At 47.9% G+C, this 16,685-nt stretch overlaps 1 protein-coding gene and 1 long non-coding RNA gene across 5 annotated transcripts in view; both read right to left on the bottom strand.

Annotated features, from left to right (window-relative positions):
* LOC145722416 (uncharacterized) overlaps nucleotides 1–16,685 on the bottom strand; it is a 130,724-nt gene that overhangs the window by 71,628 nt on the left and 42,411 nt on the right. The window lies entirely within an intron of this gene.
* GATAD2B (GATA zinc finger domain containing 2B) overlaps nucleotides 323–16,685 on the bottom strand; it is a 76,271-nt gene continuing 59,908 nt past the window's right edge. For 3 of the 4 annotated variants that reach the window (XM_006743499.3, XM_081825560.1, XM_031039340.2), the window contains exons 2-11: nucleotides 14,606–14,941; nucleotides 10,699–10,828; nucleotides 9,314–9,445; nucleotides 8,905–9,036; nucleotides 8,283–8,453; nucleotides 7,472–7,787; nucleotides 6,305–6,507; nucleotides 5,308–5,418; nucleotides 5,036–5,153; nucleotides 323–4,406 (exon numbers count right to left, since the gene is read on the bottom strand). In XM_006743499.3, the coding sequence (XP_006743562.1) occupies nucleotides 4,273–4,406; nucleotides 5,036–5,153; nucleotides 5,308–5,418; nucleotides 6,305–6,507; nucleotides 7,472–7,787; nucleotides 8,283–8,453; nucleotides 8,905–9,036; nucleotides 9,314–9,445; nucleotides 10,699–10,828; nucleotides 14,606–14,940 (1,782 nt within the window). In that variant the 5' untranslated portion in view covers nucleotide 14,941 and the 3' untranslated portion in view covers nucleotides 323–4,272. The remainder of the gene's footprint in view (nucleotides 4,407–5,035; nucleotides 5,154–5,307; nucleotides 5,419–6,304; nucleotides 6,508–7,471; nucleotides 7,788–8,282; nucleotides 8,454–8,904; nucleotides 9,037–9,313; nucleotides 9,446–10,698; nucleotides 10,829–14,605; nucleotides 14,942–16,685) is intronic. The other variant, XM_081825561.1, reaches the window with a different exon arrangement.

The following is a 16,685-nucleotide window of genomic DNA, read 5'->3' as shown; positions in this document are numbered from 1 at the left end:
AGTTCGTGGGAGAGCCCGGGGCCAGACCCCAGGTCTCCGGACGGTGCTGCCACCCCCAACCCGCATGCTGCAGCGCTCCACTCTCCACGGCCCAGACCAGGAGCTCTGGCTTTCACGGGGAACCCCCTCACCCCAATTTACGAAGCCGAAAACCGTGTGCAGATACACGTGGCTCCGTCCGTGAGGCTCTCTTAGGATGACTTGTTAAAATCCTTTCCTTCTATCACCCCGGATGATCTACTCTCAAAGACCCGTGGAACTAGGTTCTTTTTTGGGGGGCGGGGTAGGGGAGATCCCTTGCATAAGAAAGCTTGACACTGAATTTTGTTACATAGGTATATTGTATATATGCTGATGCAATCAGAGGAAAAAAAACAGTGCAAATACAGTTACAATTCATAATAATACTTGGTTTCAATGCCCCCGGGAACTGCCCCATTCCTCGGCTACCTCCCGACCCCCCAGCACTTCCCCACAGTATCCACCTAATGCTGGGGTGTAGGGAGGGGGGCAGGTTAGGGTAGGGAGTGGGCTCTGCCAAGGCAGTGCTGGTGACCCGGAGGACTACTCCAGGGCGGGAGGCAAGGCACAAATTAGGGGTGGGTGGTGGGGGAGGTGGCATCTCTAAGGAGGGATGGGGCTGGAGCAGCCGCCAGTCTCAGTGTGCTGGGCCCGGCCCACTCCCCGCCCCACCCTCCACAGCCCTGCCTCCCTACCCCCGCCCCTTCCCCAGAAACCCTTTTGCACGGATCATACACAAACGGCACATTACAAAATGACGTAACACAGTTTCACAATATCCATGGCGAGGGCTTTTTTTTCTCTTTTTCAGGTTTTTTTTTTTTTTTTTCTACACAATGTACAATTCCTTTTAAATGGATCAAGAAATAGCTTATATACACGAATGAGTCCTTGTTATAACATCTCGGCAGCAAGTTATCATAAGCTAATGAAGGTCTTGTTGGAGGGCAGGGGAGCCTAGGGCCGGGTGGGGTGGGGTGTGGAGAGGAGGGTTAGGGGGAAGGAGTGCTTGGGGAAAGGGACAAAAGTAAAATACCAAGAAGCATCTTTACAAAGCGGCTCTAGAGCTAAGTCCTTTTAAAGGGGAAAGGAAAGGTAACCAAAGCAGGAAAACATTTATCTTTGTGTCTTAAAAAAAAATTGTCTACCATACATACATCCAAAAATGTGGAAAAATACTTATTCCAGGGATGGAGAAGTCCAGATGCTGTGGTCAAATGACAAAAATAGAAAATGAAAATTAAAAATTAAAAAAAAAATTGACAAATGAGGACCTCTGTCCCTCAGCTTTACCCAAGCTTTCCTGCTCATCTACTCGTTTCGGGCGTCTAGGGAGTAAGCCACTGTCCATAAACCACTACTTGGAGAACCTCTGGATACGGAGGAAGCCAGGAAGAACCAGGGGGTCCTGACTCTAGTCGTCCCCTGAGCTTCAGAGCTCTGGGGGAGAGGATAACTCTGAACAGAGCGTCTTTCCTCCCATCTTTAGGCATGAGGTTTAGTGTCTACAGGCCCAGCCGGGGGATGGAGAGCAACAAGAGACTCGGAGGGACACAAGGTGGTCAGTGATGAAAACCTAGAGAAATAAGGAAGACAGAAGGATGGGGGTGGGGGGCAAGGGAGGAGGTGGAAGGCTAATACTTCACCATGATTAAGGAAAACTCACCCCCATCACGAATCCCAGGGAAGGGCATGAAAATGGGGAGGAGGGATAAGAAATCAAACCTCAGCGATTGAGCAAAGGGTCACGGAGCTATACTAGTCAATAAGCAGCCTCTATGCAACTGAGCCTGAGGGGACAGAAGCAGGGAAGGCTCCCCCTGTCCTCCGTCCACCCCCGTTACCTCAGCACCCTGGCAGGCACTCGGCTGGGCATTCCTTCCCCATTACTCCCCTCTTGTCTACACATCCTACTTCCAAACCCCATTCAAAGGTGGCCTGGCTCCCAGGGAGGAGGCTCAGCTCAGGGCAGGGACGGCCCCAACCAGACGGTATTGCACATTCTCTGTTCCTTACTTTTAATCTCAAGTGACAGGCTTGGGCACCTGGTACCTCCGAGCTGGGGGAGGGGAGACATAACAGAAATGGCACTTCATCATGGTGGGCGGGGTGGAAGAGGCTCGACAGACATGCCACAAGGCAAGATGACTTGGGCGGGGGGTGGGGGGGTGGGGGGGGGGAGAGGAGCTTCCAAATTCGTGGAAGAGAGAAAAGCAAAACCAAACGATTTATCCAGTGCTTTCAAAGCACAGAGGGTAAAGAAAAGATGTAAGAATATATCTTTATATATATATATATAATTTTAAAATAATCCCAGACCCAGTTTCATAACCCCCCTCCCTCTCCCACCACTTACAGTCAGGGGTACCATATTCCCCCTGGAAAATACTCCGAACAGCCCCATCATTATCTGTTACTAGCATCTAGCTTCAGATCACTTCACCACTGGGGGAGCCCAGACACAGGGTGTATCTCTGCTCCTTTATTAAGTGCTCAATGAATTTGGGGGAAGGGAGGAAAGAAAAAACCCAGGGAGGCCCGCAGGGCTCTGGGGTACGGAGAGGGGGGTACTGAGCCTGATCCCAACTCCTTCTCCACCCCCCCAACCCCCAAACTTTATGGGGAGGGTGTGCAGTTTGTGTGTGTGTGTGTGTTAATTTTAAAAGTGCCTTCTTACTTTAAAAAAGTTATTTAATTTCTTAACATAAAAGTGGGAGAATTTTTCCAGGTGGCTTTCAAGGGCAAACTCCAGTCTTCACACCTCTCTGCTCCGAGTAACCCTTCCCCCCTTCCCCGCACTCTGGCAGCTTCTAGAGCTGCACAGGCCCGTGAGTGAACATTACAGGAGAGCAGAAACCCCCACCTTGAAGGGGCTTCCCTTACCTCAAACCAGCCTGGTCCCCGCCCCCCCCGCCCCCAGGGTGTGGGCAGATAGATGGGATGCTAACCTCCCCTGACCCCAGAACAGCAACATTGCACAATTCAGTTCATTCTCTACATTAGTAGCACTTAAGAAAAAGCTGAAAACAACACAAAAGGAAAATTAAGAGAGTTCTGGGGGGTGGGGGGGGGCGACAACAGCTACTTTGCACAGAGGTGCAGAGCTGGTTTTAACGAGAGGTGTCTGGTTCTGGGCAGTTGGTGCTGCACTCAGTGCCGGACTCCAGGCTGGTCAGGCCTCCCTGCCCTCCCCTCCTGGCACCTGGCACCCAGGGTGGAGGGAAAGACAGATGGGGTCTCACCTGCTGGGAGACAAAGCCCTCCGTCTCTCCGCCCCCACCCCCAGTCTCTCTCTTCCCTCCTCTGTCTCACTTCTAGGACACGGTTACAACGGGGCTGCTCTTCCCTCTTGCCAGGAGCAGATCAGGATTAAAAAGGCAGGGGGGAGGGGCAGAATTTTACAAAGAAAATAAGATGAAATAGTTTTGGGCTAGTTGACCTGGAAGAGACTTCCACCTCCACTGGGACCAGGAGAGCATCCAGGAGGCCAAGACCAGCCTCCGTTCCTCTTGGCTTGTCCTCATATGTCCCTGTCCCCTTCTCTGTGGATTAAAGCTTCTCCCTCCAGGATCTTTCCCCTCATTCTTAGAGCCCAACTTCAGCTGAACACTGCCTCCCAGACTGTCCAGACCAGAGACACCCAGGGCTGACGTCCTCTCTTTGATGCCAACACCCCACCCCAGGTTAAGTGCATTAAAAATTTCTGCCCCCAACACTCCCAGTCCTGTCCCGTTGGGGAGCCCCCTGCAATGCTCCTGTCATTTATCTGAATATCATCTGTGTTTAAAAAAAAAAAAAAAAAAAAGACAAAAGAGAAAAAGAAAAATATTGAGGGAAAATAAAAAGGTTTAACCGTCCACTGAACAAAGGGAGGACACACAACATCATTAAAAATGACAATAATTATAGCATAAAAACTTTAGAAACACACGTCAGAGGGCTTAGATGTCTCCCCAGGACCTCACTCCGACCTCCACCGGAGGTGAGGAGCACCTCACTGTGAGTGGAAACCGCAGAGAAGATGAGGCAGCAGGACCGCAGTGGTGAGAGAGGGAGGGGGGCGGCGGGGCCGGCGCGTCCTGTGGGCCTCTAGGGCGGTGTCTGCTGTCTGCGTCTCTGCGTCTCTCTGCGTCTCTGCGTCTCTGTTCTCCGTGGTGGGCACCGGCACAGGCACTGCATGCGACGGAAGTTGGGGGCGATGGGAGAGGAGGGGTGAAGGGTTCGAGGCTGGGCAGCGTGAGTGGACGGGCGTTATTTCTGCCCGCTGATGGACTGCGCTATAGACCGGGGAGGGATCATGTCTAAAAGGTACTCCCGCTGCCGGTCTGCCAAACTGGGAGCTTTGTGTCCTCCAATGCCGGTGTTCAAGTATGCAATGTTGACACCTGGACCCAGGAGACAAAAGCAGGGTGGGTGGGTGGGGGGCAGGCGTTAGAAGAGGCGGAACCTTCTGGACTGCGCCAGCCAGGGGCGCGGAGCTGGAGCTGGGGAGGAGGCAGCAGACGCCGTCTGCACCTGTCCAGACTCAGCCAAGCTCTATGTCAGCGGTCAACTGCCCCTCTGCACCCCAGCTTTTAGGGAACGAGGTCTTCTTGACACTTCGGTCCTACCAGGAGTATAGTAAGCACAGTCTTGATGGGATGGGACAGTCAGAGGGAACAGTGGTGAGAGGGCATTAACCAAGGCAAAGAGATGCACTCACGGAATCTGCTCTGGGTTTGGGGCTGCCGACTGTGAAGAAGCATCCCTCCATCATTCAAACAGCACCCTGCTCTTCCCGCCAAGAGATCAGCAACCACACGCCCACCAACAGGGCGCACCAGACAGCGAACCGGTAATGGCAGGGACTGGGCCGTTTTCACTACCAAAACCCTAGTGTGCTGTGTCTTGAATGTATTATGAATTTAGCCAACACTTGCCAAATAACAGAGTGAAGGGAGGGGGCCTAAAGAGAGAGCAGAAACAGAAGCAGCAGCTGTTCGCCCAGGGAGCTGGTCCCATCAGCCCTTCTTACCTGGCATCCCGAGGAGGCCACCGGGCACAGAGAGCTGGGGCGCCTGCGCAAAGTTGGAAAGCATGGAACGGGCAGAGGTGGGTATGCCACGCTGGAGGCTGCTCTGGGGCTGGGGAGCCTGCAACGGCGAGCAGACGGTGGATCACAATGTTGCCGCCACCGAAGGGACAAGGGGGAGGGAAGGGTATGGGAGCCCAGAAGTGCAGAATGACTTCCCACCGAAAAAGGACAAGATGGGACCAACGGCTGAGAGCCCTCCCAGAGAACCTCACCTGCCGAAGCGTATGATGTCTCATTATGGTGTCTTGTTTACTGACACTGGACACGGCTGGAGCCGCAGTGGGGGAGAGGGCTGCCTGCTGCTGGAGTCGCTGTTCAATTTCCTGTCGGGAGTCATCAGGTCAACTTGGCGGGACAGTACTCCATTTCCTACCCAGAAAACCTAGAGGTCTTCTTATCTCTAACGTTGCCAGCGAGGAGGAGGGATATGGAAAAGGCAAGAGTTGGGTGGGGTAGGTGCGCTAAGATCTCTGGGCACAAGCAGCCAACACTGCTTCGCTGATTCGGGGATCCGTCTGTCCAGGAAAGCTGGTGCTCAGATGCGGGCAGGAGAGGTCTGGGTGGTGGCAACCAGCTGACTGAAGCGCTGAATGCCGACGAGTTTACTGAGGTTTTAGTTTTGCCTCTTGTCTACCCATTTTCCAGAAGATCCGTGATGCTACCCAAAGGGGTCTGATGAGTGGTGGGGTGGAGACGGGACAGAGGAGAAGGATCCAAGCCTCCCAACACATCTTCCCCTCTCCCAGGTCTGCTCACTCCGCGCCACTCCTCTTCCCTGGGCCATGTCACAGTTCACTCCCTCCACCGTCATTCCCTTGCCAAACATGGACTAGAGAGATTCTGTCTCTCCAAGAGGTTCAGGTATAAATCCCTCCCGCCAAAATCCATTTGACTGAGGAGGAAATGAAGGTGAGTGAATGGAGGGACTTCTTTGGTGCCACCAGGGATGGAAAGCCACATCTCAGCCTTCGTCCCTCCCCGCCCCGGACCACTCTGTCGTTGCGCTCTTGCCCAACCAGAGACAGTCAAATGGAAATGGGAAGACAGAACGGGAAGCAGACCAACAGGGAACCTGGGCCTTGAGGCTCCAGGACCCTAGGTCGTCGGGGACTGTGGGGATCACATAGACAACTCCACTAAACTAGAAAGAACCACCTTTTGGGAAAACCCAACCTGAGCAGGTGGCTGGTGAGAAGTCAGAATTCTTACCTGTTCCTGCTGTAGGGCTTTAACAAAAGCATTTTTCAGCCGGTTGGTGTGTTCAGCCTTCAGAGCCTTCTTCTGATTGGAGGTCATACACTGCTCACACAGAATCTTACCGTTCTTCTCCTGCTTCCAGTGGGGGGTGAAATCTGTGCGGCACTGGGCACAGACAAAGGGTTCAACCCGCAGGAGTGAAGCACAGCTCTTGCCTAGATGCCAACAAAAAGAATCATCAGGGCTTTCACATTTCCCCACCTCCTGTTTCTTCATCAAATCAATTTTTCAGAAGGTTATTCTGCTGAAGTAAGGAGGAGACTCTACAATTTAGAAAATACTTTTATTTCATTCAATTGTAACAACGTCACCTTAGGGAACTCAGAGCACAGCACCCCGTTTACAGACGAGGAAGCCAAGTCTGAGAAGCGTGGCTGCTCATGACAAAGCTGGCCCAAGAACCCACACTCCCTGACTTCCTCGTCCACCAGCGAGACGGAAACCTGCTTCATTCAGAGGACACCGGATCCATCCAACTCCGCCAACACTTTTGCTTCACAGCATCTTTTTACGTCAGATTGCACTTATTCCCAGCCCAGACAGTCACAATTTTTAGTTATCAGTATCTGAATCACTCACTTTGTGATCTGTTTAGAGCCAATACTTTCAGGCACTTTCCTCTACTGTCAGGTGTCCCCCTAAGTCCCCATGTTTGGAAATTCAGGCTTAGTAACTTCTGTTAGTGTTAATACTTCACAGTTTGGTTCAGGGCTGGTTCACAGCTTTTATGTGGTCATAGTCATCTCCTTCAGTAAGTCTACTTTCTCAACTCTAAGTACTCAAACGGCAGGGACTGAACATAATAATGTAGCACAATGCCACATAAACACGGACATTAACAAGTGTTCTAGTCACCAAATTATGCATACATCATGCTAGGCACCACTGAAAAGAACTGAACAATACACTGCAAAAACTATACAACATACAGAAAATACAATAAAAATATGAAGCCTAAGCTACACACACACACACAAAGCGTTTCTGCTATGTTGCTCCCGAACGGCCTCTGAATAACGAAGGAGAGGTGGTTTGGCAAGAGTAAGGAGAGGTTACTTGTCAATCAGGCTTGGCAGCCTCTTGCTCAGATAAAAGACTGACCAGAGGAAGTAGCCTCACCTTGGCTGTCGATGACACTCTGTACAACTTCTTCCAAGCCCACCATGTAGATGAACTCGCTATTGGCTGCACTAGGCAGGAAGTGAAGCAAGGGAGCGGGAGGTTTAGGGGGTGGAATCTCCAGGAGTGTCTTTTCCAGCTGTTTGCGAAGAGCCAATTTGGCTGCAGCCTGGGAGTTGGCAGCATCGGTCATGGCGCTGGGGCTAGGAAGTGGTGAGGACACTCTGTTCACGGTCCCTGGCTGGATGTGGGAGGCAAGGTTCATATAGATGGCAGAGGATGCTGTGCGCTGGCAGGGAACAGAAGAACTCGACTGCTGGAATGCAGGGAGCACAGGGGTCAGTGACGGGATGTGGGAGCAAGGACCAAGTCTTGCTTTCATGGCAGAAAACATTATCTGAGCCTCGTCTGGACTGCTTAGCTTTCCCAAAACTCAGGAAAAGATAGGAGGTGTCCAACCTCAATGAAAAAGATCTCCAGCACACAGGAAAGGAGAATGATAGTGGCTAGGACTGACAACTGCTGAAAGGAAAACAAGGGGATGCTCTCTGTCCTCTGTCCTTATGCCTCTTCTTCCCCGGGCCCCTGCCTTCTTCCAGGCAGGTGTCAGGCTCACCGCTGCCCTGCTGTACAGACTCCCTTTGTCCACTCCTGTCCTCAGGGAACTCCCCAGTGCTGTCAATTCAAGCTCCACCAAAACTACCCTGGGTTGTCCTACAGCTTCTCTATGTCCAAACCCCTAAACACTATGGTCCTTTCAACAGGGAGAGCAATAAAAGACTTCTCTGTTTCCACACGAGGGCTCTCTTACCGGCTGGTAGTTGATGGCAGGATTCATGTTGGGTGTTGTGGTGCGTACAAGGCCTGGCTTGGGTGGGCCCCGCTGACCCTGTAGCTGGGCTGGGTTTGGTGCAATAACACGTTGAGACATCAACATATGTGGGAGGGTGGTAGTGGTCGCTGAACGGATGACACTGTGACCCTGAAGGGGGAGAAGAGGAAAGGAAGTAGTCATAGCTGGTAAAATGCCCCACCAAAATGCTAATGAGGTAACACTGTCTGTAACACACAGCTGAGTGGAAACACAGAGTTGGTAATTTTGTCTAATGATCTACGGAATAAATGTACCATCAGTGTAAATCCTGATTAGTGGTAGGAATTCCCTTATACCTTGGTATAAGCCATCTAACCCTAGATGGAAAAGGGCTAAGCTAGAAACATCCAGATAAGAAAAACCACAATGGGAAGCTAAGGATTATCCGCCCTACTATGCCACCTAGTACCACACACCAAGTCATGCCAGGAGGGACCCAGGACTGAGTAAAAGCATCCCCACTATGGCCAGGTTCTTCTATAATTGTCACAAAAGTCCCAAACCAGAGATGGGATAGACAGGGCTCTCCGACACAAAGACCCCAAGGCGGGTCACATACCTGTAATGTTCTCAGACTCTGTGGTTCAACCCCTTGGGCTCCAGGCCGGGAGGGAAGCTTGGACAGGCCCTGCTGTCCCCCATGGGCAGGAGACGGCTGAACAATGGATGCTGCATTCTGCACAACTGGGGTCTGAGAGAGAGAAAAGACAATGAAACAGAGGCAGAAATCTGGAACACTCCCAGACTTTTAAAATTCCTTGTTGGAGTAAAGCTTCTGTTGACCAAATGAAAAATGAGAAAAATGGAATCAAGGCTTTCTTGATTAAAGCCTAAGATTTAAAAAAAAAAAAAAATCACTATTCTTAGAAACTAAAAACCACGGAACCAGAGAAGAACGGGCCACCCAACTGAACCTACCTGGGGGAGTCCATTCTCAAACCCAGACCCGTATTACTAGGCCGTGATACCTTCTGGACCACGTTCTCTTTCTGTAGCTGGCTCTGCCTCAGCTTCTTTAACAGCACCAGCCGGGCTTCCTCCAATCGCAGCTCATCCCTCAGCTGCTTGATGAGTTGTTGCCGTTCCTCCACACCTTTCCCCTAAGGAGACAGGAGCGCTAGCTATGGGAGCAGGCACCCAGCCAGAGTCCCTTCCTGCAAGACGATCTTTTCTTCTCGGTCTGAAATCATCTTCCACACCAAGCAGAAGCAGCACCGGGACTGGTATTTTTGTGTCCCTGGATTCCAGCACAGTGCTTGGTATTCAGCAGGTGCTCAAAAAATGCTTACAGAATCAAAGGAGAGACCGCATATAAATCATAATCAACCAGATTTCTGGCAAAATAGAAGAATGGCCACAGGAAGACACTGCTTTCCTTTTTTAAAAAATACTTTATTTATTTATTTGACAGAGAGAGACACAGCGAGGGAGGGAACACAAGCAGAGGGAGTGGGAGAGGGAGAAGTAGGATTCCCGCGGAGCAGGGAGCCCAATGCGGGGCTCGATCCCAGGACCCCAGGATCATGACCTGAGCCGAAGGCAGACGCTTAACGGCTGAGCCACCCAGGCACCCGACACTGCTTTCCTTTAAAATAATGTTTCTGGATCTTCTTAAGCCAAGTTTCCTCTAGATATACATAAAAACTGAGGAATCCCTTCATATTATGAGAACCAGGATAGAGCTGTTCCAGCCAAGAGTTTATGTGACTTACGAAGTTTTGTTTTCATATTTTCCAAAGATAAGTTATACTGAATAAGCTCTGTCAAACTATCTTCTACACTTGATCTTAGCCAAAAGGCTGAGAAGCGATTGTCAAACTATCTTCTTCACTCCGCTCTAATTCCCTGTGAAAGTGCATGCCCTTGGGGTGCCTGGCTGGCTCAGTAGGTAGGTGGAACATGTAACTCTTGATCTTGGGGGTTGTAGGTTCGAGCCCCATGTTGGGTGTAGAGGTTACTTAAAAATAAAATCTTTAGGGGCGGGGCGTCTGGGTGGCTCAGTCGTTAAGCATCTGCCTTCGGCTCAGGTCATGATCCCAGGGTCGTGAGATAGAGCCCAGTGTTGGGCTCTGCATTCAGTGGGGAATCTGCCTGAGATTCTCTCTCTTCCTCTGCCCCTTCTCCCACTTGTGCTTTCTCTCTCAAATAAAAATAAATAAATCTTTAAAAAATTACAAAAATTAAAAAATTAAAGGGCATGCCCTTGAGGTTGAGAATCACATAAAAAGTTTCATCAATGGGTAATTACTTAGATTAAAAAAGTAAACTATAAAAACACAGAACTGGGACTCTTAAAATAGGAGGAGCAAAAAATGAAGATACTGTTTTTTCTTTCTTCTCGTTCTTTTTTTACCTTAAACATCTCTAGGTTGGCTGCTTTGAGTCTTTCTTCCATTCGGGAGCTGGAACGGGGACTGGAAGCCTCATTATCAGATAAAACAATGATGTCTGGGGAGGGAGTCAGCCTTCCTCGGTCTGGCTCACTAGACAAGAAAAACATTAAGGTATTTCAACAGTGCAGGTTCACAGAAAAGTTAAAACTTTTTTTCTACTGAACAAAGAAATTCAAGGGAACTTAGGTCTGTCCCAATTCACCCAGGGGATTCAAATCCTAGGATGAAGAAAATACCAAGACAGAAGTGGTGCTAAAGCCTCAGTCACAGTACTTTCCATCTGATTTCCTTGTGTAGGGACAAGACACACACACAGTGACTGGCTTCAGAAATGGGAGTAAGAGCTGAGTGTTCTTATCACGTCGATCTGAATCAAAATTCTGAATGTTTCCCCCTATATCTCACTCTCCTTTGGGTTGTCTCATTAGTCACGTAGAGGCTCAAGAAGGAAACCGCTCGCTGGAAGGGCAAAGGCGGGAGAGCTGACGTATAGACAGTACAGTGCTAACGAGGATCCTAAGCTCACTATACCCGTAACAACACGGTCCCGGCTATGCGAGGATTTACGGAAGAGGTTTTACGAGCCCTAACGGTAGTCTGTCCTTTCACGAGTTAAGGCAAAAGAAGGTCTGTTGTCAGCTGCTTGAAGGAATGGACAGTGCCAAGTCTACAGCCTTCGGGAGGACTGAAACTCCAAAACGCATCTACTTGCCAGACTTCCACTTAGCATCTTCCTTCAGCAAGAAACTGTCTAGAAACGACTTTGAAATCTAAATCTTCCATACTGGGTCCCTGTATTCCCAATCTTATTTATTAGACAATTGTAGTTTTGGTCTTTTGGGGCTAGCCATAAAAGCATCATACCTGTTTTTCTAAGATGATAAAAAATGGCACTGAATTCTGGAGATTCTAATTGCCTCAGGTTCCCAAATCAATGACCACATCTTCTAACTCTCTGATTTCTTAACTCAAAGATTATCTTCCCAGAACCTACTTCCTCGAGATCTTCAGTGTAGTTAGGAATACACAGATCTAAAGCAATTTTGTAGTTGTAACTTAAACATGAAACTCGAATCCCTAACACCCACAGAGCTTTAGTCCTGTGAGCCTCTCTACCATTTCTCTGGGTCTCTTCTCGGCTGTTGGGACATAGATACTTTTTGAACAGGGCACCCTGCCTAGATGGGGTGAGCATCCAATTTCTCAACAGGGTAAAACAGAGTTAGTAAAATCAAACAAATTTAGCTGAGAAGATAGAACAGAGGGAGAGAGTGACATGTGTGACTATGCTGGGGACTATTCCATTTGTCTGGATTGCCCTACAACCACTGGTCACAGATGGCAAGCTGAGGATGTGAGATTACAGAAAAAGAAGCCAGGAGAGGGAGAAGAGCCCATCTTTCTCTGACCCCAAGTTGCTGGAATGATGGTCAGACCTCACAGTGTTTGATTTTATTTTCTGGTGATTTCATTTTTCATTTCTATATTCCTTCATCCCTGTCTCCCATCCCTAACACTAACACAGATGACTAATTTTGAGACCTGGTGGATTTCTAATTCTACTTGGTTTCCTGGTGTTTGTTTACATCAACAGTCCAAAGCTCCTTCCATTCTGGTCCTGGCTGTAATACATGCATCAATATTATCTCTAAGAATTCCTCCTTGCTCAAATGAATGCCACCCATTGCTGATGGACTGCCCAGCAACAAGACAGGTAGAGACATTCCTGGATGGAGACTGTGGAACCGAGCAGCATTTATCAAGGAATTGTATCTGAGAACAACCCTAACTAAATGACATTTTATTCCTGGATATAATCAGACCAGCACAGGCAAGGCAAAACCCAAGTCAAGTCTTGTTTCATTCTTCAACTGTTTTTTTACATCTGACTTGAGGTTCTGGTCTCATTAATTAAGCTTTCCGGGGACAGAAATTATTTTGCTACTTTCCCAAATATATATATGATTTACATTATTTGGTGTTCTTAAGTATGAAGCTTTACCTGTTGGAGATTACTAAAACCCTGAATTGTTGCTAACCTCACTTACGACCCAGACTGGCACATTCCCAAAAGCTATGTAACTTCTAATCCTCATTCCAGTTGTAAAAACAACTAAATAGAAAATGGCCATGTTTCTCTAGCTTTCCAAAATATAAGCAAGCACTGGTTTCACACACACCTTATTTCATATACATTGTAACCTGCCCAACTGATGGCAAAAAAAAATTTAGGCAATTATGATGTGGCTATCATTGATGTCAGGGGCTCTTCATTCTTTCTGCTTTTAAATTGTCTTCTTTTACCCAGATAAAGACACTGTTGTTCTCCTTGCTGAACCATCTATCAATCCCGTTCATTCTTATAAAAAGCTTGGGGCTAAGTGTAAATAACTGTCGGTATATCTGGTGAAAGGGGAGAAGAGTGGGAGGGGCCAATGGGGCCTATTTTTCCATGTAGAATGGGGATCTAGATAGTTTACATTAACCCGCTTTTCCTGGAGACTATTAAAAACAGTTCCCGGTTTCCAGAGGATCAAGTTTCAAAAGTTCATCCCTAAAATAAAATTAAATGCAATGGTAGGGTTTTCAGGACAGTCTGACTTTTCAACATAGAATTTTTAAAACTTATTTAGTACAATACCAATTAATAGCACTACTGAGATCTCACCAAAATGTACAGCAATGTTCCCATGAAAAATGCATTTTCAGGGCCAACTTGGGATGTGAGGAATCCATCCAACATTTGTCCTCTTCCTCCTCCCCAGTCAAGTAGGATCATTACTTGCTCCAAAAAGGTGACGGTGGCTATGGGCAAGTGGGTTGCTCAGGGGCATGATCTCATTCATCTGCTTTCTTTTTTCCCCAAAGGATCTCAGAATTAATCTATTTTCATAATATTCTGCTGACACTACATATAGCTTCCAAGCTACCCAAGGATTGTTCTCCTCTTTTATGACCAATAGGGAATTTATTTAAAGTTTCCTAAGGGTTTTAAATACTATTACCAAAAAGAATGTTCCCTCATTGGGTGTGGTTTAAAAAAATAATCCTGGGATAGTAAGTAAACATTAAAGCTAGAGAAAGAATCCCAGGTGAGGCTCTAACTGTTCCTTTCTCCTTCAGTCATAGACAAATTCAGCAAGGCCATCTGAAGGGCAAGTGGACACTAAAGGATCATTCTCATGCCCTATCAGCTATATCTGAACTATTAATAAACTGAATGTTCTTAAAGCTAGGGCTGTCTACACTGTGATTCACTGTCCCGGAAGTCGTCACCCTCAGCCAGTACCTTTCACTGTTTCAAGTACTCAGCCTTGACAGGCACCAGAAAAAAATCCTGTGAAAACGTGTGCGTGTGAGAGTGTACACACACAAGTGTGTGTGTATGTTTGTGTATGGAGAGGTTGAAGAGAGTGGCACAAAGCAAGAATGCAGAGAATTAGCACATGAAGACAATTTCCTTGTTCATGAAAGAGAAGCTGGGCCCATGCTTTTGGATGTAACAGAAGTGGGAACTCCGTAACAAACAGATTCTAAAACTCTCAGGGTGACCTGAAGGAAAGTCTGCTGCCTTCCTAAAATGGCCCTAAGAGTGAAGCCCGCATCACCTCACTTCCAGCTCTATGGTGCCTCCTTCATCCAGAAATGACCTTTATCTTAAGGGTGTTAACTCTAAGATTCTCTGTGCTAAGCAGATAGATGAGGCACCAAGTTTCATTTGGAAGTGAGAGGAATTCATGGTCAAGCCAAATGGCACACATACGTCTTCTTTCAAGAAGCACCTCCTCTCACTGGATTTCATCCCATTTTCACAGGCTTAGTTTAGGAGGAGACCCCACTGCAGGAGGCAGCTGAACAGCGCCGTACCTCCGCCTTGCACTCATATCCACAGGCTCGTCACTGATGTTTTCTTTGCCGGGCCTTCCAGCAGTCCTGTTGTCTCCGTGAGGCCTGAGATTCCCATTGAGCTTCTCTTCATAGCCCTTGACGCCACTGCCATCCTGCTTGGTGGGCAACTCGTGTGGCACCTCAAGATTCGCCAGATCCTTCCGTTTAAGCAGTGCCAGCATTTTCAGGCGTTCCATGGCCTCATGCCCCTCCATTTTGAGTCGCTTAGCCAGGACATCATCTCGCTCATCCGCTGGGTCCAAGCTTCGCTTCAACAGGTTCAGGCGAAGAGCATCTTCTGTCATTCTATCCATCCTACAGAAAGGAAAATAAAAGTGAGATCAGAACACAGCCCCTTCAACAGTCTGTAAGGAACTAGGGTGAGTGGAAGAGGCACTCAGAAGAACCATAGGGACACCCGGCTGGCTCAGTCGGTAAAGCTTGCAACTCTTGATCTCAGGGTTGTGAGTTCAAGCCCCACATTATGTGTAGAGCTTACTTCAAAAAATAAAAAGTCAGGGCGCCTGGGTGGCTCAGTTGGTTAAGTGACTGCCTTCGGCTCAGGTCATGATCCCGGAGTCCCGGGATCGAGTCCCGCATCGAGCTCCCTGCTTGGCAGGGAGCCTGCTTCTCCCTCTGACCCTCCCCCCTCTCATGTGCTCTCTGTCTCTCTCATTCTGTCTCAAATAAATAAATAAAAAAAAAATCTTTAAAAAAAAAAAATAAATAAAAAATAAAAAGTCATAGATACATGGAAGTTCAAAGGTCACTGAGCTAACCTTCTACCTGTTCCCAGAACACCTACACTAAAGGAGATTTCTCCACTCAACTTCAGCAGTGGAAAGTAAACTTCAACTACTTTCTAGTCATCGAGAAATCTTCCTTACTATAGATTAACTGTATCATCACTACACTCAGCTGGATGGTCCATTAAAAGCCTACATCTCTCAGAAAATAAACATTTTTTTTGTGACTGGCTTTTTGTGTCTGTATGCTCGAAGTCAGATGCGTTGGTTTGTTGTTGGTTTTTTTTTTAAAGATTTTGTTTATTTATTTGTCAGAGAGAGCGAGCGAGAGAGGGAACACAAGCAGGGGGAGTGGGAGAGGGAGAAGCAGGCTTCCCGCGGAGCAGGGAGCCCAACACGGGGCTCGATCCCAGGACCCTGGGATCATGACCTGAACCGAAGGCAGACGCCTAACGACTGAGCCACCCAGGCGCCCACAGACTCCATATCTTAAGATACTTGGCTTTAGGGGGAGCCCTGCTGGCTCAGTTGGTAGAGCAGGTGACTCTTGATCTTGGGGTCGTGAGTTCAAGCCCACTGGGCATGGAGCCCACTTAGAAAAAAAAAAGATACTTGGCTTTAATGAAAGACTCAGGTGTTTAGGCTGATAGAAGGTAATACTTTCTCTACTTATGCAGCAAAATTATTAAAGGCAAGAAAATATCATTTTCCCTCTCACTTTGATTTTTTATGCTAACAAAATCTAAATGCAGAATTTCTTCCATACTTTTAAATCCAGGGCTGTTTTCCTGGTAAGAAACAGCAATGAGGCACTGGAAAGAACGTTTTTTGAATCATAGAAACATAGGATCAAACTGCTAATTACTTTTATAAGGTCAAATATTTAATAAGTTACTTTACCTCCCTAAATCTCAAATTTTTTTTTTTTTAAAGATTTTATTTATTTGAGAGAGAGAATGAGAGACAGCACAAGAGGGAAGAGGGTCAGAGGGAGAAGCAGACCCCCCGCCGAGCAGGGAGCCCGATGCGGGACTTGATCCCGGGACTCCAGGATCATGACCTGAGCCGAAGGCAGTCGCCTAACCAACTGAGCCACCCAGGCATCCCCCTAAATCTCAATTTTATCTGTGAAAGTGGGGACTCAGAAGATGCTCAACAAAATTTAATTTCTATACCCTAGGGTTATGACTTCTATACCTAAGACATGAGATCAGACCCAATAATTCACAGACTCAAGTAGGAGGACAGAGAACACTACCAATGTTAACTGGTACTCTTGCAAAGAAAAATAGGTTTGTGTTTGAGGCATCTTC

This window comes from Leptonychotes weddellii, chromosome 6, assembly GCF_054177405.1.
Source record: "Leptonychotes weddellii isolate Sample4059 chromosome 6, ASM5417740v2, whole genome shotgun sequence".
NCBI classification, from domain to species: domain Eukaryota; kingdom Metazoa; phylum Chordata; class Mammalia; order Carnivora; family Phocidae; genus Leptonychotes; species Leptonychotes weddellii.
This window is presented reverse-complemented; position numbering and strand designations above follow the sequence as displayed.